Source organism: Canis aureus, chromosome 19 (genome assembly GCF_053574225.1).
Source record: "Canis aureus isolate CA01 chromosome 19, VMU_Caureus_v.1.0, whole genome shotgun sequence".
NCBI lineage: Eukaryota > Metazoa > Chordata > Mammalia > Carnivora > Canidae > Canis > Canis aureus.
In genome coordinates, this window is record NC_135629.1 from 58,433,770 (window position 1) to 58,459,566 (window position 25,797).

Here is a 25,797-nt window from a genome sequence, read left to right on the forward strand (position 1 = left end):
CAATTCCTAACTTTCCAACAGAGGCCACAACAGACACCTGTGGCGTGTGAGCCTCGGATCTTAAATGCTGGGGGAGCAGCGCCTTACCCAGCCCTGTCCCCCACCAGCAGGTGCGCCGACCCGGAGCCCCGGGGACAGCGGAGGTGCAAGGAGGGGTCCCGGCGGCCAGACTGCAGGGCAGCGGCGCGTGTGCGTGTGTGCGTGTGTGGTTGCTGAGCGGGGACAGGGACGCTTAGGATTCTTCCCCAACACCCAGAGGTTCTAGAAGCATCACTCAGATCGGTTGCTTAAAAAGCTGGGAGAATAGCGAGTCGATAAGGACAAGAGAACATGTCACACACATCTTTGGTTCCAGAAAAAGGCACTCATCGACCTCAGTATCCTCTCTCCCTCTCTCTCTCCCCTCCCCTCCTTCTCTCCGTCCTCTCTCTCTCTCTCTCTCTCTCTCTCTCTGTCTCTCTCTCCCCCCGTCGAGGCGGGGGAGCGGGGCGCACCTGCGGGGCGCCCCTGGTCCCAGGCGCGGGAATTCCAGCATCCAGCACAGGTCCTTGGGGGGAATCTTTGGTATCAGGCGTGATTTATCCAATCACAGACAAGAACGTTAGAGTGAGGTAGCCTTTACCTGGGGGAGGGGGAGGGCATTTCTCTAGAAATGTCTTTTGCATTCTCGGGGGGGAGGGGCTGACTACCTCCCTGGGAGGCAGCGGGCGCGCGGGGGCTCGGGGGTGAGGTTCCTTCTCGCCTCCAGATGTTGAACGGTGGGGGGCGGGGCTCTCGGGATCCGGCTGCCGGCCAGCCCTGGGTCACCCGGAGGGGAGGCGCCGGGCTCGGGGTGCCGCCCGGCGTCCCTTCTCACCCTTGCTTCCCCCTCCTCAATTTTTTTGGCAAAAAAAAAAAAAAAAAGAAAAGGGCAAGCGGATTCCACCGTCTCCAGCGTCTTCCGTCCTGTCCCCTGGGAGAGAGAGTCTCAGGGCGGCTCGCCCCTGCCCCCTCTTCGGGCCCAGCGCGGTACCCCCCCCCAGCGCCGGGCTTCTGGAAGGTTCCACGCGGGGCGCGCGCGCGGATTCCGGGTGGGCCCCCGCGCTCCGTCCGTGCGCCTCGTCCCCCGTGGAGTCTGGCTGGGGCGGCGCGGGCGGGCGGGTGGGTTTTCTGTTTCTGTTTCCCGATCCATGTCTCCCTGTGTCATCAAGGTGCCTGAAGGTAAAGTGACCTGACGGGTCCGGGGGCGCGGGGGAGGCGTCTGGACTGTACCCGCATGTGTGCGCTGGCCGTCCGCTCCGGGGGGGGCCCGCCGTGCGCCCTCGGCTCCGCGGCGCCCCCTCCCCAGACGTTAAGGCAGGCGATTCTTGGCACGAGGAACCCTGGCCGCCGGGGCGGGGGTGGGGGCGGGTGGGGTGGGGTCTCGGCTGTGGGCGGTGCTGCCGGCGGAGGGGCTGGTCTTGGGGCGGGGGGCGGGGCGCTGGAGGGACCCAGCCCCCGGGGTTTGGCGACTTCGGCAGGGGAGGGCCGCTGGGGAGGAGGGCTCCTCCGGCCTGAGGGGGGGGGGGGGGGGCCCGGCCGAGGAGGGGGGTGATTCTCAAAATTCCTTCTGTTAAATACCCGGTTTATATTTCTAGTATGTGCTTCTTGACCCGCTTTCGGGGACACGGGGGAGCCCTGGCTTTCGCAGGCCCTCTGCGTCCTGAAGGAGGGGGCTGGGGAGCCCCTCCTGCCGCCCCTCCCCTCCGGGGGGCGCAGGGCTCCCTTTGGCCTGGAGGGGAGGGGGCCCTTCTTGTGCACTGGGCGGCGCGGCGGGGCTCAGGCCTTGGAGAAGGCGGCGCTGCCCGCGGGGCCCGGGGGCGCGGCGCCCGGCTCCTCGGCCCAGCGGTTCATGCAGCGGCGCCGCGCGTTCATGAAGAAGTTGCTGACGGTGTTGAGCTCCAGGCCGAGCTGCTGCGAGATGGTGACCTGCATCTCCTTGGACGGCCGCTTGTTCTCCTTGAAGATGGCGATGAGCGTGCGCCGCTGCAGGTCGGTGAACACCAGGCGCTGCTTCTTGGGCTGCAGCGCGCGCTCCTTCTGCTGCTCCTGCTCCTTGCGCTTGCAGGCTGCGGGGGGGGGGGGGGGCGGGGGACACAGAGACGGGACAGCGTCAGCGCAGCCCCACCGCCGCCGGCGCTCAGGCCCCGCTTCCCCTGCTTCCTCCCTGCGGGGAGGCTCGGTGTAGACCCCGCCGGAGAAGCGCGCCTTACTGGGTCCAGGGGGCGCGCCCGCCCGGTGACCCGGGGACCAGTCTGTGCCTCCTTCCCCGGCTGTGTTCCCCGGCATGATGCGCGCAGGGGCCGGTCATCAGGCCCACAGTGCCGCAGCCCTGCTTGGCACAGCTGAGGCCCCACCCCTGCCCCCACCCCTGGAGGCTGAGGCCCGGGCTTGGCCTCCCTCAAGTGCCCAAGGGATCCCCTGGAGGTGGGGGATCTAAGGAGGGGTGGGGGGCACGTAGGACCCAGCTCCCCCTCTGTGGCACAGAGAATTCTGCCGGCTGATGGATGTTTGCCTATAGGAGGTGGCACCCCCCTCAGGGCCCCAAGCAGGATCCCAGGCTCCTCTGGGCCCCAGCTCCACAGTGGAGCCCTCCCCTCAATGCGGCGGGGCCAGCCAGCGCTGGGGTGGCCACCTCCCTCCAGGGCAGGGGTGGGGGGGAGGCTCAGGCACCAAACTGTCAGAGGCTCTGGTTCCCTGCCGTGCATGACCAGGGGCTGCACAAGGCACAGAGCCTGCCCCATTAAGCCTCCCCACAACTCTCACCCAGCCGCTCTCACCCCCACACATGCTGGTGGTGCAGGCCACCCTAGGAGATGCCCGCCACCAGCCCCCATGACCACAGGGACCACACACCACACTGGCTTATTTTGGTTCTGGAAGAGTCAGAACCAGATGGCGGGCCAGATCAATGTCCACACACGTCTGCAAAAGTAGATAAATCGTCCCTGTAGTGGTGGCTCATTTCTCAGAGACAACGGGTTCTCCCCTGAGATCTGACACCCCCTTCACTCCACCTCCCTCTGACCTGAAACACAAGCTCCCAACAGCTCCTTCAGGTTTTATGGTTGAATAAAGGTTGTGTTTGGAGATTACTGGGCAGTTTAGAAAAGCCTCTAAGGGGGAGAGGGAGGAGGAGAGAGAAGAGAGATAGGAGGGGAAGAGGAGAGGGGACAGGAAGCGGGAGGGGAGGGGGAGGAGGGAGAGGAGGGAGGGAGAGAGAAAGGGGAGGGAAGAGGGAGGAGAAACAGAGTAGACAAATGAGAAAAAAATGGTAGGAGGAGAGGGGAGGACGCTGTCAGAAGAGGCAAAGCTCGGAGGGTAAAAGTACTGTATCCACGAAACAAGAACAGGCTGCTGTTCAACACAAAGGGCAACGAAGAGGGAAGACTGTGCTCTTAGGAAAAAACCTGTAAGAGCTGGAAGGAATCAACATCAGGACTGGAAGCCAGTGCCAGGAAACCCCCCCACCCCCCACCAGAAATAGTACAGGGCCTACATGGAGATGGGAAATGGGAGAAAGGGCATAATACAGGGTGGATGGAGCAGGCCGGCCGTCTGATTCAGAGGCAACCGAAAACTGGATGAAAAGACTGCCAAGTAAAAAAAAAAAAAAAAATGAAAGAAAGAAAGAAAGAAAGAAAGAAGAAAGAAAGAAAGAAAGAAAGAAAGAAAGAAAGAAAGAAAGAAAGAAAGAGAAAGAAAGAAAGAAAAAAAAAAGACTGCCAAGTAAATAATGAAAAAGATCCATGTTTGGAGGACACAAGAGTCCCCGTGTAAGAGAGCCCACGAACACCTGGGTGGCTTGATTGGTTAAGCATCTACCTTTGGCTGGGGTCCTGGTCCCGGGGTCTTGGGATGGAGTCCCCTAGGCTCCCTACTCAGAGGGGGGGTCTGCTTCTCCCTCTGCCTCTGCCCCTCCCCCACTCATGCACTCTCCCTCTCTCTCTCTTGCTCAAACAAGTGCACAATAAAATACTTAAAAATAAATAAATAGATAAATAAGTGAGCCCAGGAAGTGCTCAACTCAATGGGTGAATAAAGATATGACCTGAGGCTCATCCCTGTGACTTCTCTGAGACCCAGAGAGAGGAGAAGGCGTAAAAGCTCCTGGGAGAGGAAAGCCGGATGTTCTGGGAGGGATGAGAGTCAAGTGGCTTTGGGCTTCTCAAAAACTAGGAGATGGTGAGGCAATGCCTTCAAAATTCTGACAGAAATTCTAGAATTGGATACGCAGCCAAACATCAAGCAGAAGGGTAGAGTGAAGACCTATTCAGCCAAATCAAGGCCTCCAAAAATCGACTTCTGTGTACCCTTTCTCAGGAAGCTCCTGGAGGATGTGTTTCACCAAAATGAGGAGGGAAATTAAAAAACAAAAGTGTGCAGGGGCACCTGGGTGGCTCAGTGGTTGAGCATCTGCCTTCAGCTCAGGATGTGATCCTGGGATCCTGGCATGGAGCCTGCTTCTCCCTCTGCCTGTACCTCTGCGTCTCTCATGAATAAATAAATAAAATCTTTATTTTAAAAAAGTGGAATCCAAAAAAAAAAAGTGGGATCCAGGAGGTGAGACTCAACCTTCAGGAAAAGGGAAGAGTCCTCTAGATGACAAGGAGGGCAGAGCCTAGAAGACTGTGGAACAGAGGCACCCAGGTCATGGGGTGCAGCCCCATCTAGCACCAAGGCAAGTGGAAAGGGGACATGACCTAAGATGTATGGAAAAATCCTGAGTTGGTTTGCATTTTGTGTGGGGACTGTGGGAAGAACTTGTGATCGGCAACTACTAACTCCTGGAAAAACAAACAGTCAGATAAGAATTGAAAAATGCAATCCTAGTGCTCTGTGTGGCTCAGCTGTGGACAATATTCACCGAAAGCATAACGATGCAATTCTGAATATCGATTTAGGCAAAAGACTGTACGTGTAGTGTGAAGCTGGCAGAGGGAAGGGGTGTGGTACGGATGTGCAAAGACGGAGGCGAACCGTGGCAGGTGAAGAGTGCACCAGGCAGCCCTTGGGGAGCAGGAACATATGCTCCTATTTTGTCTGCATAAAGAAACCCCAGGGGGCACCTGGGGGGCTCATTGGTTGAGCATCTGCCTTTGGCTCAGGGCGCGATCCAGGGGTCGGATCGAGTCCCACATTGGTTAGTGAGGAGCCTGCGTCTCCCTCTGCCTGTGTGTCTGCCTCTCTCCGTGTGTGTCTCTCATGAATAAATAAATAACGTCTTTTAAAAAAAGAGCTTTACACGTCAAGAACCCTGCACGTCTCTTATCTTTTACTCTTATGATAATTCCAGGAGGCAGGGATCCTTCTCCTGATTTACTCAGAGAAGGGGAGCCACGTGCTCAAGGTCCCAGCAGGGGCAGGACCGGAGCCCAGAAGGGGAGGGAGGTAAGACTCGGGTTCGGGGTTCCCCTCTTCCCCACCCAGCGCTCTCCCCTTCTCCAATCAAGTCCTAATGGGGGCCCCAGAGGCCAGGGCAGGGGGAGGGGCTGGGCCAAGCAGAGTCATGAAAAAAACTTCGTGTTTTGTCGATCGCAGCAAAAAGAGGCTCCCCTCTCCCCCTTCCCAGTGTTCAATCTAATTACAGCTCCTCACAGCCCGATCGATCTGGGCTCCAGTCAGAGCTGTTTACCGGGAGCCGCTTTTGTCCTGCGTCCATCCCCCACAGGCCCGGAGCCCAGCCCGAGGCCAGCCCGGAGGTGGGGGGGCACTGTCGCCATCACCACCCTCCCCTGGGCGGCACCCGCCCGGCACCCAGATGCCCCCACCGGCGCCCCAAGCGGAGGACAGGCTGTGGCGGGAGCCCCTTGGCGGACGCGCGCGCGTGCCCACGGTGGGGCGGGGAGGGCGCCTGGGGGACCCGGACTTACCCACAGCGCCAACCACCGGCTTCCTACAGCGATGCCACCGCTATGGCCACCTCTTCCGTGATGGGCTCCACCGGGAACCGCCACTGTGGCTTCCACCTCCATCACCTCCGCCACCATCACCTTCCCCATCACCTCCTCCACCACCTGCAGCCCTTCTGCCATCACCACCTTCGCCACCGTCACCACCTCCACCTGCGTCCCTTCCACCTCCATCACCTCCTCCTGCATCACCTCCGCCGCTGCCACATGCACCAATCCTACCATCATCCCCTCCTCCACCATTGTCTCCACCTGCATCCCTTTCACCAACATTGCTTCCCCCATCCTCCCCATCGCCTCCCCCATCACCTGCTCCCCATCGCCTCCCCCATAACCTCCCGTCACCTCCCCCATCACCTCCTCCTCCGCATCACCTTTACCACCATCACCTCCACCTGCATTGCTTCCTCTACTGTCACTTCCACTTCCATGGCCTCCTCCACCACCTGTGCCAATCCTATCATCATCGCCTCCTCCACCATCAGTGCCACCTCCACCTGCACCCCTGTCACCTCCACCTCCACCGTCACCAGCACCACCACATCTTCCAACACCATCACCTCTGTCACCTGGACTTCCATCACCACACCTATGGCACCTCTGACCTCTCACCTCCTCTACTTGTCCCATCCTCATGGCCTCCCCTGCAGTCGCTCCCACACCACCTTTCTCTTTAGAGTTCTCCCTCCATCCCACCTCCTGTTACCCCACCTGCACCAGCACCTCCTCCGACGCCCTTCTCCTCAAGGCAGAGCCCATCACAGGAGGACTCAACCCCGGGGCCTGTGCTTAGGGGACAGGGAGTGGCCCCAGGCACAGACCCTCACCACCAACCACGGTTGCCATGGCAGCTGGGGGAGGAACCAGCTGGCCACCAGACCTGCTCAGGGACCCTGGGCCAGCCGGTCCCCCAACAGGGCCTCAGGCTCCTCATTTGCAAAACCAGGACCCTCCGCCTAAGTCACACACACGTCACACATCCCTCAGCGCACCCTCAGCACCGTCACCGCTCCTCCTCCTCCCACCACCCCCACCCCGCCGCCTCTCTGCTCTCATCTCCACAGCCCCCTTTTCCTTTCCTTTATTTTCTTCTTTTTTTTTTCCTTTATTTTCTTCATAGCATTACAGTGATGCCTCCACTCTATCCAGGGCCCCCCTCAAATGTGGGTTTGGGGCCCCTCTCCATGCCTCCAGGGACTCAGAAACTGATAATAAGAACACCAATTCGGAGATGCTCTGATCTTAGAGCGACTGGTGTCTCCCCCATCCCACCTCCCTCTGTCTTTTTGGAGTTCAGGGATGATCCAGGGATGATGCTGGGCTGCGGCTGGGTCCTGGGGGGTCCCCAAGGCCCTGGGAAGAGACTACAGGTGGCTCAGGAGGGACCACGGGCCTACTCCCAAGTCTGAGCTGCTCACGGGGTACCCAGCCCCCGAGCCAAGGAGGGCCTGGCCTGGCCCAGGGCGGGGCTCCAGGGAGGAGGGGTGGGCTCCCTGGTCCTCATCCAGGTGGGAGCCAGGGTGGGTGAATGGGGGGACCCTCAAGTGCCACCTCAGACCCCCTGGACCATTCCCCCATAGCCTCTCTGTTTTGCCTTCCTGGAAAGTGCTGGGGCTTGCAGACCATCTTGTCTGCAAGATGGGCAAGTCCCCCCAAGGCCAGGAGGGCGGTCAGGCCCTGCCCCCCTGCAGTACCGCGCTGCGTCCGCCCTCTGTGCCTCCGTTTCCTCAACTGAACGCTCTTAATCCTGGTCCCTGCCTCGCCCAGCACCCAGCGAGGGGAAGGGATTTAGCCAGAAACGTCCTGGACCCTGGACGGGGTCCATCTAGGGGGTCTTGGGAGGAGAATGGCCATAAGGTCCCCCCCACCTCAGGCTCAGCCTCAGACTTCTGCGTCTCCCAAATCTTCTGGGAGAGAGCTCAGATGGAGAAACTGAGGTAGGGAGTAGGGATTCGGCCACCCGGAGGAGGCCCTGCAGTGGTGACCTTCCCCCAGGAAACCCTTCTCTGGATCCCAGAAGAGCCCGGGTCCCCAGTCCTGAGCTTGAGTTCCCTCCCCGATGGGAGACGACTTATACCCCTCATGGCCCCCTGTGGGACCCCCCAGGGCGACCCCTGGGCACCCTCCGCAGTGGGCACCCATCCGCAGTCAGGGAGGGAGCAGCTGGGGCGGCTGAGGCGGAGCCTCCCCCGCCCCTGCCCGTGGCGGCGGGTGGGGGACAATTGGCAATGGGGTCTGCAGGGCAGGGAGCGGGGTCGCTGGTTGGTCACCCCCATCTTCTTCTCGCAGATGCGCTATTCCTTCTCTCCCTGCTCCCCCTCCTCTCCTCCCCCTCTCCCTCCTCCCATCCAATCCTCCTCCCCTTCCTCCCTCTCCCTCCTCCTCTCACTGCTCCTCTCCTCCCCCTCCTCCCATCCCCTCCCCCAGAGGTGCTCGGTGGGGTGGTCCGTGCCTGGGGGCAGGGTAGTGCTGCTGCTGTGCCTGTCCTGGGCCATCCCTGGGCTGACCATTCGGGCATCTGTCTGTCGCCCCATCGTGTTGGGGTGTCCACGTGGAGCCGCCACGAGTGCCCGGCCGGGTGAGGGGCTACGTGTCATTGAGGTGTGTGCAGTGCACCTCACTACCATTGCGGGTGTCCACAGGTAAACAAACCACAGGGGCGTGAGCCCCGGGTCCTCCTGTGACCCAGCAAGTCTGCACGTGACAGGCAGGGGTGTGGGATCTGGAGGGTGCTGGGTGGGGAGAGGCCCCAGGGCGTGGCTGGGTCGCTGGGCAGTGAGGGAGGCCCGGGACCAGCGGACAGCAGCCTGACGCTTGCCTGCAGCTGGCCACGGGGGTGTAGGGGACATGGTGTGGTGAGGTGACGCGGCGGGTGACAGCCAAGGCGGATGGTGCCCCAGGGGAAGCGCCTAGGCCCTCAGGACGCTCCGTCCACCTGCCCGGCCCCGCCCACCCCCTTCACCAGCCCGGTAGGTGGGGACACCCGGTCTTGCACACACGTTCTGCGGACGTGGGTCTCCTGGTTCACCAGGCCAATGAAGGCAGCGACCCCGTGATCCTGCCGTCCTTGCGGGTCAGTCCCACCCTGCGGCCGTCGTGAGGCTCAGGCACACTCTCAATGTGCCCCCGAGCTGGACCGGCCCATTCCTTCCCTCCTTGCCTGCTTCATGCATTTATCAAGCGCCTACTGTGTGCCAGGTGCTGCTGGGGACAGCTGGGGCAGGACGCCCCCTCCCCTCGCGCAGCCACGGTCTCATGGGTAAGAGGGGTCACGCTAGTAATCCCACAGACACGGAGACGTGGAAAGCCAGGGCTGACTTTGTTCCCAGACAGGGTGCAGGCTCCCCCTCGGAGCGGTGAGGGTGGGGTGGCACCAGGGCTCGGGGGAGGGGGAAGGTTTGAGCCCGGGGTTCTAGGAGGCCTCCAGGCGGGGTGGAGCTGGGGATGCAGCACTGCAGGCCTGGGGACCCAGCCCGGGTCTCGGGTTGGGGGGAGGGCGTCTCGTGAAGCCCCACGACGACAGGGACGACAGGGAAGAGCCAGAGGGCCACCGGGAGGGCTGGGCTTGCCAGGGAAGGACAGCAGCTAGACCAGGGCACCAGAATTCAGCTGGGACACCGTGTGCAGCGGGCGCTCCCGTGTGCCCCCGCCTGCACCGAGGGCCTGTCCCTCCCCCACCGCAGTCCACCTGGGCACAGGCTCGGGTGTGCAGGGGTGTGGAGCAGGAGCCGAGGGCTGTCCCCTCCCCTCTGGCCACCTCCTGTGCTCAGCTTAGGCTTCGCAGAGCAGACAATTCAATACGGAGCCTGGTCTCCGGCTGGGATGATGACCGGTTTCCTTGGCGACGCGTCCCGCCCCAGCCGCCAGCTGCCCCGGCCCCAGATGTGGGGAGCACGGATGCCCCCACCCTGACGGCTTGTCCCCACTGGGCTGAGCTGCCCTGGGCATCCGCCAAGGCCTCCCCAGCCCAGAGACGGTGGATGACTTGCCCAAGGTCACACAGTGAGTCCCAGGAGAGGCCTGGAGTAGGGACACTGACCCTGATTATCTACACTGTACCCCGGAGGGAGCCAGAAAGGGGCGCCTGCTGGGGGCGGAGTCATCTCCAAGGAGACAGGTGCACAGCGGGCCCTGCCCTCAGGCCAGGACCCTCAGAGACCTCGGCAGCCCGTCCTCATCTGCCTTCCCCGGCGCCCACTCTGCCCCTCCCTCCCTCCCCCTCCCTCCCCCTCCCAGGCCTCCTGAGCGCACCTGGGCCAGCGCCCAGCCTAGGGGAGGCCTCCCCACTGCTCCGCCAGACGGGGCTTTAACGGCCACCTTTGCAGGGGAGTTCTGAGCCTTTCAAAGACTAATCAGGCAAATGAAGGACTTTGGGCCGCCCCCCCCCACCGGGGTGGGGGCCTGGGGTGTCTAGGGGCAGCTCACACTTAGACGGTCGGCCACGGAGAGTCCCCCCCCCCATTCAGACACCCTCGCTCAGGGGCAGACCCGCTGGTGCACGGACACACCCGTACCCAGCTTGCACACGGCTTGGATTTTTAAAAACCTATTAAGAAGTCACCGAGGCCAGCGGTTGAAAATAGATTTGAAAAAGATGACCGGAAAGGAAGCAGTGATAAGAAAGAAAAGAACAGAGAGGCCAACCCAGAAAGGGGGGCGTGACCCGGCACGTCAGTGATTAGGACACTAGTCAACAGATCAACTCCCAGAACCGGGTTCCCTGCGCCCTTGCGTTCACCTGCGCGGGTGGGGAGAACCCTCTGGACCGGCCTGACTGTCCTCCGGAAAGGGGGTGGCCGGGGTGGTCGGGGGGACAGGGGGATGGCCCACGAGAAGAGTAGCCAGCACAAATGACCCTGGAGGCTCTCTCTCCTGCTGTGGAAAGTTCTGGGTGTCGAGGAGACAGAAGCAAAACAGAACCGGGCTTTCTGTCCAAAAAGAGGAAAAGGAAAACCGGAGGAAGGCGCCCTAGGAGCGGCGGGAGTAAGGGCAGCCTCCGGGAGAAGCGGACACTGGCTCGCAGGAAGGAGGGTGACGGAGGAGCCGTCCTGCTCTATAAATTTGGAGCCAGACGAATGTGTCCAGGGTTGGAAATAATAAAACAGGGGAGGGGGGGGGTGGCGGCAGGCTTTGTGGAGGTGCCACTGCTGGGCCTGGGGACTCCAGTCTTCATCTGGGAAGTGCACAGGGGGAAGCGACTGTCCACGGCCACTGGCGTCACCAGCGTCGCAGGCCCGGTCCCGTGCCCTGCGCTCCCTGCCGCCCTGGAGTGTGTGCCCTGCAGGGCTCTGGGCCTCTGTGGGGCTGCGCGCACCCCGCCAGGCTGCGGAAGGCAAGGGCCCTCCAGGCTCCTCTCCGCTTTAGGGGACCCCCCCACCCAGCAGAGGACAGTCGTGCAGAAGGCGGCACAGCTCCCGGTGGCGGTCGCCTCGCGGGGGACATTGAGGCGCTGACACCTCCCCCAACACGGAGCCGGGGCCCCTGCTGCCCCGTTTTCACCCTCCCTGTCACTGTAGGTGGACGCGACCCCCTCTCAACCCCCACGCACTGCGGAGTGAGTCCAGCGACTGCATAGATGCGGGAGAGACAGGTGCTCCAGCGAGCCCAGCTGGCGCGCATGGACGGCTCCCGGTGGCGACACAGGTCCCAGGAGAGACGGGGACCCTTCCCGCAGTCCAGCGCCGCAGGCCTCCTCGAACAGGCCAGATCCGGATCCGAGCACGGAGAGGGTCGGGTTCCTGAGCCTGAGTCTGCACCCGGTTGTCCCGCTGTGAACGTGGGCAGGTCTACACCAGCCTCCGCCGCACCTCCATCTGCGGCCCGCACCTCCCTTCCGCAGTCTGTGCTGGTCACCAGCGCCTCTCCTTGGCCCTGTGTCCATGTGCTGGGAATCTGTGACTTGTTGGGTCTAAGGGGACCCCTCTCCACGTCTGCGCACAAGGCAAGAGTCCACGGGCAGGAGGGTTTCGCTTCTCAAGCGCACCCACACCTACACCCGCTGGGCAGAGGGGAAACTGAGGCCGCAGGTGCCCTGCGCCGCCCGAGGTCACGGGGGGCCTCCAGGCAGCCCCTGGCTCCCGGCTCGCCTGTCCCCTCCCCCACAGCGCTGCCGTCCTTATTGATCAGGGGCCGCATTTAATTAAAAACTTGATTCAGACCAGCCTGAGCTGCCCGGGTAGCTGGGCTTGCTGCTCCATACAAAGGCGCAGGCAGGGCAGCCGCAGGGCCAGCAGCCCAGGCCGCGCAGCTGCCCGGCCTCCCCGCCGCGTCCTTTGTCCTCAAGGGTCCAGCAGCCGGAGTTAGGGCACCCCGGGGCCGCGGGCAGGGAGCTTCCCCTACATCCCGGCGGCCGCAAGGGGCCGCGTGGCAGGACGCTGAGCAGGCATGTGATGAGCCCCAAAGTGACCGTAAGGAGCCCCCTCCGCCTTTGAAGGAGCGGCACCGTGGGCCGCCCGGAGCTGGGTGGGTCGCTCAGACTAGAGTGGTGATGGCTGATGGGGAAGCAGCATAGGAAAGGGAGAGAAGTTAGGGAGGAGAGTGCCTGTTCGGGGATTTTAGGCGAAGGGGATTTCAGAGTAAAGGAGTAAGAAACCAGCTTCACCCCCTGCATGCTGCAGGCTTGTCAATGTGCTTAAGTGTGGTGTGGGGGGGTGTTGGTGTGGGGGTGACCACCCCTGTCCTGCAGGCGGGGAGGGGCATCGGGCTCCAGCAGGGCTGTAAAGCCGAGGGTGGGCCCAGGCTTCAGGGAGAAGCAGAGGCAGGGATCCAGGGGTGGCTGTGGGCGGATGCGAGGGAGCTGGGGCCTGGGCCCCACACCTGGTCCGTGGGGGCCCACGTGGGTCCCGTCACCCGCGGCGGAGGGACCCCGAGGTGAAGCCTCAGGCTGGAGCAGCCACCCCACCGCCCACCTGCGGTCCTCGGAGCCGCTTACAGACCAGAACTTGCCGTGACCTTGGCAGATGCCCACTGTCCTTGGCGTCAGGGCACTGAGGCCTCTGCTAGCCTATGTCCCCGCTGGACCACCCACCTGGAGCGTCCCCCCATATGCAGGAGGTGGGAGCCCGGGCCTCTCAAGCCCTGAGGTAGCCCCTCCGGACTCAGCCCCCACGGGAAACGGACTCCCTCTCACAGGGTGTGCGGGGAGGGGGGGGGGTTGGGCAACTGCCTTCCTTTCTCGCCGCCTCCGCCTCGGCCTGCTGGTCTGCAGAGTGGGCACGACAATCACATCCAGCTTAAGTGGTCATTCCAGATGATTCCATCTCTCATCCCTGGTGGCTGAGCCAAGGAGAGGGGGAGGGCCTCAGGCCCCCCAGCCAGCCCCCTCCCCATCTGAGAGCCTGCCCTCCCCTCTGCACCCCTGTCTGTGTGGCAGGGACACAGAAGCACTGAATGGGGGCAGGGTCCTACCGAGTCCCAGACGGGGTCCTGTGGTTTGGAGGAGGGCCTGGTGTGTGTGGTGGGGACCCAGGGTCACCCTGGGCATGTTGCAGAGCTCACACAATCCGAGACGCAGTCCCCATAACCCCATGCACCCCTGTGGGGGCTCGAGGGGTCCCCTGCAGACCCGTCTCCCTGTCCACTCTCTGCATCTCCAGATCCCGGGCTGCCCTGGGCCCCCCTGAAGATAAGGAGACCTGTGCGTGTGGGGAGCAGTTAAGCAAGGTGACCTCAGGGTGCAGAGCCTGTGGGGGCACCCCCAGGGCCGTCACAGGGAGAAAAACCTCAACAAGCGCCCACGAGGTGGCATCTTATTCCATCCACTTCTCAGATGAGGAAACTGAGCCTCGGACCCTCACCCCACCTGTCAGTGAGGGAGCCCAGGGGTCCCAGGTTTTCAAGGCCCCCGCTGGGAGGTCTGGCGGGATGTGTAAGAGGCGTGGGCCCCGTGCTGCTCACGCGGAGGTTTTTACAGAGGTACAGGGTCCTGGGGGTGCTCACGGAGGCTGCACAGCCAGCCCCCCCAGGGGGACGCTGTTGGACTTTGTGGGCTGGGTCCCTTCTTGTTCAAGACACCCCCGCCCCTCAGTCTGGGTAGAGCTGCAGAGTGGAAGCTGGGTGGGTGCAGGGGGAGGCTGGGGGGCACTGCGGCCTTACCCTGGTGGAGGAGCCCCTTTGCCTTTTCCTGTCCATTACCCTCCCCCCCAGACCCGCAGCCCGGCCCCACGCCGCCACCCCCCCTCAGGAACTTGGTTCCAGACATGGTCCCCTCCCTGCCTCAGTTTCCCCTTGCTGGTCTCCACCACCCCTCAGGGCTGTGGGCACCTGACTCACCAGCGAGGCAAGAAGGAGGCCAATCGCCTCCATCCGATATTTATTTTATATATATTTTTTCTGATCAGTTACAAAACATACTTTTCCTCCAGAGTTGCAATTTAAACAATATTTGAAGACGGCCAAAGCTATCGACCCGCGGCGGTGATGAATTAGAGACGGTAATTCGAATTCATCGACCACCCCGCCCCGAGAGCCGAGAGCCCCCTCCCCCAGGCCCCCCCAGAATCACTGCTTGAGCTGGAGCCAGGGAGGCTTCCGTGAGGACCCTGGGGTGGGGTGGGCAGATGAGGTCCCCAGCGGTTAGGGGGCTGCAGGATGGGCCTTCCGGACTCGCGGTCCCGTCCCAGAATCTCGGACCCAGAACCTGGCTCCCCCGCCCCCGCCCCCGCACACACATTTTACAGATGGGTAGACTGAGGCACACAGAGCAGGGGGGCCCTGAGGCCCCCTGGCCGGATTCCTCAGGTGCCTCACAGAAGCAAAGCCACCAGCCCTTTGCCCGGGGCCCAGATCTGGGACGGAGGGAGGTGGGAAGCTGGGGGGCGGTGGGGACCCACGGGGCTGGGGGGGCCCGCGCGACCGCCCTTGCGGCCCCCCCTCCTCGGAGCTTTCCCGTCTCTGCCTCTGTCTCTCTCCCTTTCTCTTTGTCTTTCTCTTTCTGCGTCGGTTTCTCTTCCGTCCCCATCTTTGTTTCTGCTTCTCCGTCTCTCCGTCTCTCCAGTTTTATCTTCTCTCTCTCTCTGTCTTGTCTCTGTCTCTCCCGACCCGTCTCTGCCTCCGCGAGTCCATCTCTCCGCAGGTGTCCTCCTCCCTCGTGGGCCCTGTCTGTCTCGTGGCCCCTGTGCCTGTGCCCACGGCCACCGAGTGGCCCCGCCGGAGGCAGGAGAGCTGAGCACCGGGCTGGGCCGTGGGGCTGCGAGTCCTGGGGGTGGGGGGCGGGAGTGTGCAGGGGGGTGGGGGGGAGGAGTGTGCAGGGGGGTGGGGGGGCCGGGAGTGTTGGAGGGGCGGAGTGTGCAGGGGGGTGAGGGGGGCCCGGGAGTGTTCAGGGTGGTGGGGGGCCTGGGAGTGTGCAGGGTGGTGGTGGGGGCAGGGAGTGTGCAGGGGGGTGAGGGGGGCCCAGGAGTGTGCCGGGGGTGAGGGGGGCCCAGGAGTGTGCAGGGGGCGGGGGCGGGGAGAGTGCAGGGGGAGGCGCGGGCAAGAGCCCTCCAGGCCGGGAGCCGGGCGCGGGCCGGGGAGGGGACGCCCCGCTGCCTCCCCCTAACCGGGGCGATTTGCCGCCACTTAACCGCTTTTCATTTGCGCAGCGACCGGAACTAAAGGCCTCTGAGCCGCCGGCGCCTAATTACCCCTCGCCCTGGGCCGCCGCCACCTCTAACTCGCAGGCAGGCCGAGCCCGGCAGTGTAGACGGGTCGGAGCGTGCGGGTTGCGAGCCCGCGGGTGGGTGCGGTCACCACGTGGGCAGTGGCGGGAGGAGCAGAGTCCCAGGCCGAGCACCCCGCCCCGGGCGCGACCCCTGCGCTCCCCCTCACCCCTCAGGCGCTCCTGACCCCACCACGGATTCGATTTTCCTTCTTTAGAAGGGGAAACTGAGGCGCGGAGGTGAGCCTGCTGCCACAGCCACAAGAGCCCAGGAGACCCGGCCAGGACGCCAACAAGGACTCAGTTTCCCCTCTTGCAGTGCTAACAGCAGCCGGAAAGGATGCCCCAAGTGCACATGGGCCTCTGCGGGGTCGCCCGACCCGCGATCTGTGAGTCTGTGGCTTGGGGGACCCTGGCGCACCTTCTGGGGAGCCCTGAATTGTGTGGCCCCATACGTGTCTGTGAGAAAAATGGAAAGTGACCTCCATTCTTTGGGGGTGCACCCAAGCCAGACACCATGTCCCCCAAAATACATGCGCTGGGAGGGGGGGAGGTAGAAGGTGGCTGCCATGGCCACACATCCAATGCCCCGGTCGGCCAGGTCTGGAGGATGTCACTTAGTGTCTAACACCTTAGAGCCCTGTGGGGCATGCGGGTGTCCTTTAGGCTACCACTGTCACCTCCGTGGCACAGCAGGCTGTGGCTGTGTGTTGGTGTGACTAGTGTGCTCCGTGAGCACACCCACGTCCTTGCACGGGTGACGGGGAGCAGGCTTTGCCCTTCCACAAAACCCGCCTAGGTTCCTAACGCCATTTCTAACATGTCACAGCGACCTCCCTGCACGCTGGGTCACCTGCCACAGAGGAAGGAGAATTTATTTTCCCGTTCCCTCAAGTGGAGAATCTAAGAAGCCTATGGGAGGCTCAGCTTGTCACCTCACTCCGCAGAAGGGGAAACTGAGGCCGGGTGTGAGTGCAGGCTCCCCGGGGTTGCCCAGTATGCCGGGGGAGGGGGGGAACGAACACAGACCCCTCTCCATCCCTCAACCTACGCCCCCCTCCAAGCCCCCTCCCTCGCCGGGTGGACTTGCGACACAAATCCTTCCCCCCTCCCTGCTCCAGGGGCGCCTAGTTTGAGAGGCAGCCACTCCAGCGCCACTTGCCCCTGTGTGCAGAGAAGCGATCGATCCAGAGCCCGAGCCGGCTATTGTCCCCAAGGCAGGGGCGGCCGCAGCCCCCTCCCCCTGCCGCCAAGGATAGACACCCCCTCCGGGGCAGGCCCATCCTGGTGACAGTGGCAGGGGCTCTCCTGCACCCCACAGGCACCCAGGAGAAGGGAGCCGGGCCAGGCCGCCTCGCCAGGGGCAGGTGTGGACACAGCTGCTGCCAGCTGGGAGGGGGGAGGGAGCTTGGTCCCCAAGGGCCGGGGGCTGAGAGTCAGCCAGAGAGAGGGACCGAGAGGGGACGGAGAGTGGGAGACGGACGAGGAGCGGGAGCACAGCCAGAGCAAGTGAAAAATAAATAGACGCCGGTTTGCCCCGACAGAGGTGGAGATGAGGGAAACAAGGGGAAAGCCGGCCGCGGGGGCGCGCACCCCAGCCCTGGCACCCGCGCTCGGGGGGCAGGCGGCCGGGGTGTGAAGGCCTCCGGGCCGCGGGGCGAGGGTCCCCGGGGCTGCCCCTCCCCCGCCGCTCCGGTGACCTTTGCCAGCGGCCGGAGAGGGGGAGGGGGCTATCGATCGCCCAGGCCGAGCTACAAAGAAGCGCGCTCTGGGCCGAGGGCTGAGCGCGGGCGGGCCTGGCCTCCTGGCGCCGCGGCCGGTGGGGTCCGGCTCTCCCCGAGCGGGAAGCGCAGCCGGGCCTTGCGGGAGGAGGGGAGTGGCCGCGGGGCTGCGGCGGCGCCTCCAGCCGCCCCCTGCACACAGCACACACACAATGGGCCACCCTGCAGGCGGCCTCGGGGACCCTCCCCACAGCGTGGAGGGAGCCGGGGACCCCTCCCCAGCCGGGAGGGCCGGCGGGCTGCCGCGGGGCGAGGCGGCGCAAGCCCTTTCTCCCTTTCGGCGGCGACAGTACGGACGGGCAGGGGACAGATCGCACTCCGGCCTCCTGCCGGGGAGTCCTGGGCCCGCGGGAGAAGGGGCTGGGGTGCCCCGGGCCACCCTGCTCGGTGCTGGGGAGGCCGAGCCAGCCCCGCCGGGGCGCGCCGCGCTCCTACCTGCCAGGCGCAGCGCCGACATGCGCTGGAACTCGGGCTCCTGCAGCCACTTCCACATCCTGCGGAAGGTCTCCCGGCCCGACTTGAGCTTGCTCCAGGGCTTGGGGTTGCGCAGCAGGTCGGAGAGCGTGCCCTGCGAGCGGCACAGGATGCGCTGCGCGAAGATGGCCTGCGGGATGCTGTAGCGCTTCAGCTCCGCGGTGATGCGCTGCGCCACCTCCTTGGTGTTGATCTCCTCGGCCGCCGCGCCCGCCCCGGGGCCGCCGCCGCCCGCGCCCGGGCCGCCGCCGCCCGCGTGGGACCCGTGCGCCCCGGCGGCCGCCAGCCCGCCCAGCGGCGCCAGCAGCCCCGCGGTGCCCCCGCCGCCCGCGCCGCCGCCGCCGCCGCCGCCGCCTCCGGGCAGCCCGCGAGCCAGCGCGTCCTCGGCGCGCCCCAGCAGCGCGGCGTGCGGCTCGAAGGCGGCGGGCGGCAGCAGCTTGTCCCCGGCCAGGTGGCCCGGCGCGCCGTAGGCGGCCAGGGGCGGCGGCGGCGGCGGCGGCGGGGGCTGCGGGGCGCCGTGCAGCGCGGGCGGCAGCGCGTTGGGCAGGGGCGACAGCGGCGACCCCATGGCGGGCAGCTCCTTGCCGTAGGGCCCGTAGAGGTGGCCCACGGAGGCCAGCGCCGCGCGCTCGTCGCGCATGAGGGTGAAGCTGCCGCTCACGCTGGCCGCCAGGCGCTGCGGCGGGGGCGGCGGGGGCGGCGCGGCCGCGGGGTGCGGGTGTGCGTGCGGGTGGCCGCCGTGCGCCCCGGCCACCGCCGCGGCCGCCGCGTGCTGGTGGAACTTGTCGGCCACGGCCGCGAGCGGCGGCAGGTGCTGCAGGGGCGTGAGCGTCGTGTAGGTGCCGCCCAGGCCGGGCGCCTCGCAGGCCATGCCCATGGCGGGGTGCAGCGGGCCCGCCAGCTCCCCGCGGAAGTCGGCGCCGCCGCTCGCGCCGCCCGCGCCGCCCGCGCCCCCGGCGCCCCCGCCGCCGCCCCCGCCGTCCAGCAGGCTCGCCATGCCGGCCACCAGGCCCGGGCGCCCGGGCGCCACCAGGCCGCGGTGCTGCGCCGCCGCCGAGCGCGCGTGGCCCGGGCTCAGCAGCTCGCCCGCCTGCGCGTGGGCCACGCCGTGCAGGCCCCCCAGGCTCTCCAGGCTCAGCTCCATGCTCGGCCGCCGCCCGCCGCGCGCTCCTCGGCGCCGGCCGGCGCGCTCAAGGCCGCCGCATGGCCCCCGCCCGCTCCCCGGTGGCTGCGCGAGGCTGCCCGGCTGCGCGGCGCACCGCCCGGCCCGGCTGCGAGCGCGGCCACCAGGATGTGGCGGGGGAGCGGCCGCCGGCGCCCGGGCCCGGGTCTGACGTCAGCACCCCCGCCCACCGCTCCCCCGGCCGCCGCCTCCCGCCTCGCTCTCCGCCCGCCCCGGCCCCCTCGAGCGCCGGGCGCGCCGACCGGGCCAGGCTCGGGCTCCGGGGTCCCCGGCCTGCGCCCGCCGCGCCCCGGGGGCGGCCGGACCGCGCACCTGGGGAGGGGTTCCCAGGGCGCACTGTGCCCCAGGTGCGGCTGCGGCGCTCTTGTCTGCGCCTCTTCGCAGAGGGTCAGGGGGCTACGTCCCGCCCGACGCCCCCCAGGTCCGCCTCCAGGGAGTGCGCAGCAATGTGGCTGGGTGGGGGCCGCCATCCAGCCGTCCCCCGCTTCCAGGGGCGCACACAGGCCGGGGAGGCAGGGTCCTCCTAACCGGCACTCGACAGGGAGTCACTGCCCCTCCCACCTCTCCAGGGGGTGCTGCTGAAAAGCCGGGTCCTCAGGGGCTCTCTGCCCCAAGTGTCTGGAGCTGCTCCTGGGCCTCAGTCTCCCTAGCTGTACACTGCAGCACCGGACCTCCAGGGTGCCGAAGGCACCTCCCACGTACAAGCTCTCCTAGTTTCCTCCATCTCCAGCGTGGGAGCAGCTCGGGGTGACCCTTAAAGGCCCCTGTCCTTTTCCAGCGCAGTGGGGCAGAGAACATGTCTTCTCTCCTTCCTAAGAAGCCTCCGTGTCCAAGGCCAAGGTTGCTCTTTTGGGTGGGGGAGTGAAGGTGCTCCTTTCCCCACCTGGAGACAGTTGAGGCCCAGGGACACCTGAGAACTGGGAGACACAGGGAGGCTCCTGCCCTCAGAAAGACGACCCCTTCCGGGATCCCTCCAGTGGGGTAAGAGGCGGATCACAGAGGGGAAACCCCCGTGACCAGGCCTGCCACCAAAGACTGCCTCTGTCTCAAGGCCAGAGTGGGGAGGGCATCCCCAAATCAACCCCACCCTTTAACCTTTGGGGGGAAAGCCAGTGAGGCCTCTGCTGGAGCCCCCACCCCCCCCCCCAGGCAGGCCCATCTCAGCAGGGACGACCTGGGCTGTAAGCTGCTGCTGGGGGGGGGGGGAATGTGGGGGGATGGAAGACCCTGGCAGGGAGCCAGCCCCCACTCCATGCAAACCCCTCACCCCCCTCCACCCCCCTTCACCACCTCTCCCCTCCCCTGTGGATGTGGAACAGGGCTGAGCTTGGCCCCTGTGCCAGGGCCAGTTCTGAGTCTGCCTTCCCCTCCATGATGGGGGGGCTGCTTTCCTGCCCGCTACCTTTGAGCCAGCTGGGGGAGGGGTGCTGTCTCTAAGCACAAGGGAGTTGGGGGGCCTGGATGAGCAGGACTCCTGCTTGGAGGGATCACACAGGAGAACGGCCTGGTCCAAGTCCTGGGGAGGATAGGGCTAAAGCAGACCGGTCAGTGGGTCGGTGCCTCGTGCTCACGACTCAGCTTTTAGTAGCTGCCTCCTGTTTTCCAGCCACGCACCCTCTCCTCACGTAGTCCCAAGAAGGGGTCAAGCCACCATTCGCCGCCTCAGTCCTGGTGGTGCCAGGGCTGGCCTTCCCCTTGGTCCCTGGGTTCTGTCCAAGTGTTCACACTGCCCAGGTCCGGCCCCCGGGCTTTTCCATTCTGGGGATTGTATGTGATTCCACATTTTCCACTCTTACACCCATCTTCCAGGTGGGAAGACAGAGATGGAGAGCGGGAGTCCAGATCACTGACTATCCCCCTCCCCATGCAGACTGGGTCTGGGAGGCGGGTTCGATAGTGCTGAGCCCCAGCCTGAGCCCCCCATTTCTACCCTCCAACAATCACAGATAATTAAAAATAATCGTGGGATCTAAAAATCAATCAGGCTCCATAAAATGATCACATCCCAGGCCCAGGAAGTGCAGCTCAGGCAGGGTGGAGGAGCCGGGGCGGGAAAACCAAGGCGGAAGAAAGTACCCCCAAGTGCGGACTCAGGGTGCCCCACGGGGGCCCACATCATGCAGGCTTTTGCTTCCTTCTTTATGTATTTCCCCCAGCTCCATTATCACTTCATTTATATCACAAGCGTGTAGGGCTCTTCTCAAGAAGAAAGCGTCCATTTTGAGAAAAAAAAAGATGCCAGCCAGTGGCTTGGAGGCGGAGCCCCCGGCCTCAGGCCCCCCCCACCCGGGCCTAGACCCGCAGCGCAGGGCGGCTGGCCCCCCGCAAGCAGGCCCCCACCCCGCCGCCGGCCTGGCCTGGGACTCCCTCGGGGAACAGGGATCTCGCTCCCCAGAGGGTCTGCGCTCCCACTGGGAGGTTGAACAAAAATTTGCCAGCATCCAGCGAGGAAGGAGGCCCCTGGAACCCCTGAACCGGCTTCCCCCACCAGCGGCCTTTTAGTAATTAGTAAAATAGAATTGAGCCGGCTCCGGGGCAGGCGGGAGGCTCGGGCCCTGATCGATCTTAGGTCATTAGGCAAATTGCGGTGGGGGGGGTGGGAGTGGGGGGTGGGCTGGATGGGGGCAGGGAAACCCCCATCCTCCCTCCTAGGGGGACCTTGGCCACCTCGCCGAAGCTCTCCAGCCTCAGTATCCCCCACAGGAAAACGAGTTTAACTCCGGGCCCGTGTCAGTGCGCGCTGGGCTGCCTCGGGCTGCCGCCCACCCTCTCTGTGCCCGGCTCCGGCCTCCTCCCCACCCCGGGAGCCCAGCCGCCTCCGGGGCTTCAAGCTCGTCTCCCTCCCAAGCTGGAAACTCTCCGTAACCAACTGCGGTCCAGCCCCTCCCGTCTGCTTCTGGCCCCTGCGGTGGCGCAGCTGAGCAGAGTAGGGGGACAGACCCCAGGTTTTCCCTTTGGGGCCTCCCCCAGGTCCCTCCGCCCCCGTGGCTGATTTTGTGATTCGATTCTTCCCCACTGAAATGAAAGTCACCAGCCTCTGTGCACCCCGGTCTTTATTAGAGGAAGGTTTTAATAAATAGTGCGGGTGGGTGTCCCCCTCCAGCTGCCCCGCAGCCTGGCCTCGCACCGGCCCACTTCCAGTCCCCGGAACCTGCCCACGCCCCCAAATCCTGGCCGGGGCTCGGTAGGCCCTCAGCCTCCCGCCAGACTTCTGCGCCTTCGTTCAGGCGGGGTCGGAGGACTTGATTCAGATTTGGGGGGAGGGTGCGAGGCTTTTCAGGCCCCGTGGGGATCCTGGTCGGGCCGGGCTGGGCTGGGCGCGCAGAGGTTCCACCTCGGAGGCTGGGCGGGGGACCGCCCGAGGGCCGGACCTGGGGCGCCACGACGTTGGGGCTTCGCCCCTGGCGGGCTGGAGACCGAAGCTGCCCGCCCGCTGTCCGCCGTGCCCGGGGGCGCTGGGCCTGGGGCGGATGCTCCCGCGGGCGGGTCGGCGACAGCTGCGCCCGATCGATCCCCGCGCCCGCCCGGGCTCCGTTGCCCCCGCCGCGTGGCTCCATCGAATCCTCATCGCTCCCGGGCCGCGCCGCCCGCCGCGCTCTCGGCAAACACGGCTCTTGTTTGCGCGGGGGCACCGGGGCCGGGCGTCTGCGGGCGCGGGGTTGTGTGTGACCCTGGGGCCCCGGGTGCTGTCCCCTTCCTGGCGACGCGGCCCCGCAGGCCGGGAGTGGCAGGGACGCAGTTAGAGGGGATCCCTCCCCCGCCGCGCCCCTCTGTCCTCCGGGGAGGGCGGTGGAGGCCGGAGGGAGGGGAGGGCGCCCGGACACCCCCGCCCCCGTCCCTGCCTCAGTCTCCCCATCAGGAGAGTGACCCCCCGGGGCGCCCGAGGTCGGCTCCCTCTCCTCCCTCCTCCTCCACCTGCTTCCCCTTCCTCTGCGCCAGGCCAGCGCGGCGCGGTCCGGAGCCGGGCGGGGCGAGCCTGCGACGCCCAGGTAGTGAAAGGTGAGGCCCGGTGGGGTGGGGGAGGCGCAGCCAGCGGCCCGGGGGCACGATCGTCCCCCCCTCGCCAGGCCCCGACCGTCTCGTCTGGGCTTGGTCGAGAGCACCCCTCCTCCTTCGCGAGCTGGAGAGGACACTACGAGTCTGCCCAGCGGCGAGCAGTCGGGGAAACTGAGGCCAGGTCGGCCGGACGCGGGTCGCGGGCTCCTGGGGTTGAGGGAGGGGGCGGGAGCCGCTGGAGCCGCCCCACTGCCCAGCTCCGCTCGCCGCTGGGGGCCGGGCGCGGAGGGCGGAGGTTCCCGGGCGCAGCGAAACCCGCGTCAGGCGCGCGGCTCCGGAGGGGCCCCCGCCGCCCCCGCGCCCCCGCCGCCCCCCGCGGAGCTGCGGCCCCCGCGGCCCAGCGAGACCCCCGCCCCCGCGCAGCCCGAGCGCCCCCGCCCTTCCCGGAAGGCAGGTTCCTGCAACAATTAAACACGTAAACGTCTCCATCTAATCCGGGGAGCTCCGCGCCGGGCGGAAAGGGGCGCGCACCCCCGGAGCGGGCGCGGGGGCGCGGCGGGGCCTTGCGGAGGCCGGCGGCCCTGGGCGCTGTCGGGGCGCCTCTCCCGGGGCGCGGCGCTGGCCTGCGGAGCCCGGCCCCCCGGCTGGGACACCCCGAGCGCAGGGCCAAGGACCCTGGGGCGCCGCGCCGAGGCGGGGGGCACAGGCCCGGGAGCCCGAGGCCCCAGCCGGGCGGAGGACGCCGCGCTCCTGCTCGGGGAGGGTCGGGCGCCCCGCGCCAGGTAACCGGGCGCATCCGGCTGCGCAGCCTCGCCCCGACCTGGCGCCCCATTAACGCGCCATTTATCTGAACACATGGCACCCTTTCCGCCCGGCCAGGAAGTAGGGGGAGGCAGAGACTCCGCGTCCATCCCGCAGGGCAGACGGCCCCCACCCCCTCGCTGCCTCCCTGGGTGTGGGGGGCCCTCTCGGAGGGGCGCTGGGGTCCGGGTGCAGGCCCTACAGGTGGGGGGGGCCAGACTGGGCCGCTCCCTGGATTTGAGCAAAGCTCCCCGTGCAGCCCCTCCCCAGAGCTGAGGCCTCTCTGCCCCTCCCCGGGGCTCCTGGGCTGGGGGAGGAGGGATGAGGGGGAGGAGGGATGGACACCGTCCTTCTGGTCCTTCTTCCTCCTGGTAAGGACCAGGGGCAGGGCAGGGGCCTTCCCTGCAGAGGACCTTGAGGCTGAGTCCTGTGGGATGTGTAGGAGTTGCATGGGGTGGGTGCAAGGGATGAAAGACCCCTTAGGATCGGGGAAGGGGGGCGGGGGCAGGGGCAGGGGAGGGCCAGGGCCCCAGAGATTGTCGTTCAGGTCCCTGGGCTCCTCACAGGCCTTCATTAAGGAAATACGTGTTGAATGAGTCAATGAGATAAAGCGGACCGAGTGGGGGCGGTGTCAGGGCCAAGCCTTGAGTGCCAGTCCCGATGCCAAGAGGGAGAGGGCCAGGCAGCCTCTAGAACAACTGTTCCCAGACTCGGTGTGCACGAGTGGGGCTCAGGACGGATGTGGTGGGGACGGACCGAGCCCATGGCACGCATGTGGGGGGCAGAGATTTTAGCTGAGCCTGGCAGGTGAGTCCCTGCTGGGGGGTGGGCGCTGTTCCCCTGCGTCACTCCGCCCTGCCCAGGGGTGAGGGGTCCCAGATTCCCCCGGGGAGTCAGACGCCCAGCAGAGCCCCCCTTCTACTGCCTGCCCCTCCCCCGCGTGCCTCCTGCGAGCTGCTGGAGGTGGGACCGCGGGGCAGCCGCTCTGGTTATACCCCCTTCTAGATGAGGAAACAGGCACCGGGAGGTAGGTTGGCGGCCTGCGACCTCCGGGCCTGCAGGGCTGGGTGGCCTGGCTCCGCGCCCTCAGGGGCTTGCAGTCTGCACGTGTTGCGTGGACACGTGGGTGTGTCCAGCTGGCAGCGCCGTGTCCCGGTGACCTTGGGAGGCAGGGGTTTCAGGTGCACAGAACGTTCCTCTGACCAGTCATGTGACAATCCCAGGGACCCATGCCCCCTCCCCACCGCAGGTTTGTGGGAGGCCGTGGGAGGGACGGGGAGAGACAGCCCGCCCACCGCCCACATCTGGGGCCTGGGAACCAGCAGCCGGGTGCTGGGCTGCTCACAGCCTGGACGAGGGTGGGGGTGCTCCTGGACCCTCCCACGCAGCCCAGCAGCCGGTTAAACATGAGAGGGACCCAGAGGGGAAGGGTCAACGGGCTCCCCCCAGAAGGACACGGCCGCCCCACCTGGACCGCAGGAGCTGACCCTTGGGGAAGCCTAGGCGGCGGAGAAGCAGAGCCCTGGGACCTGGGGCGCTGAGGGCCACCTTGGTTTCCCCGCCGCGTAAGGAAGGGGAGTCCTGCGGCTCCTCTCACCCCGCTCTTGCCCCTCCCCTCCCCCACTCTCTTCCTCTCAGGCCTCCTCCCTCCTCTGTCCTCCCCCCTCCCCCCCACCCGCCGCTAACGCTGTAACTGCGGGTTAGCCCACCTCCCTCCCGAGCACCCCACCCAGCCCCTTGGAGCAGCCCCCACATCCCCACGTTCCCTCTGTCATTGCCTCCGTAATAAATCCCTGCACTTCTGCGACTGCGAGAGGAATCGCTGGGCTTCCCTCTCTTCCTCCCTCATTTTTTAAAAAACAAACAACACATTTCTATTATTGAAGTCCCTGCGCCTGGGAGGCTGGGGCCGGCCCCTCTCGGGGCCTCTCCTGGGACTTGGCTGGGCGACTTGGTGGAGGACAGAGCTTCCTCGAGCCCCTGCCTCCCCTCACCCCT

General features: G+C 65.8%; 1 protein-coding gene across 1 annotated transcript; it reads right to left on the reverse strand.

Annotated features, from left to right (window-relative positions):
* Nucleotides 1–1,596: 1,596 nt before the first annotated feature.
* Nucleotides 1,597–18,963, reverse strand: ONECUT3 (one cut homeobox 3). The gene is made up of 2 exons (XM_077857519.1): nucleotides 17,781–18,963; nucleotides 1,597–2,087 (listed from the first exon to the last, which is right to left on the reverse strand). Exons 1-2 carry the CDS (start codon nucleotides 18,961–18,963, stop codon nucleotides 1,798–1,800), a joined length of 1,473 nt encoding a protein of 490 aa, XP_077713645.1. The 3' UTR covers nucleotides 1,597–1,797.
* Between the last annotated feature and the right edge of the window lie 6,834 nt (nucleotides 18,964–25,797).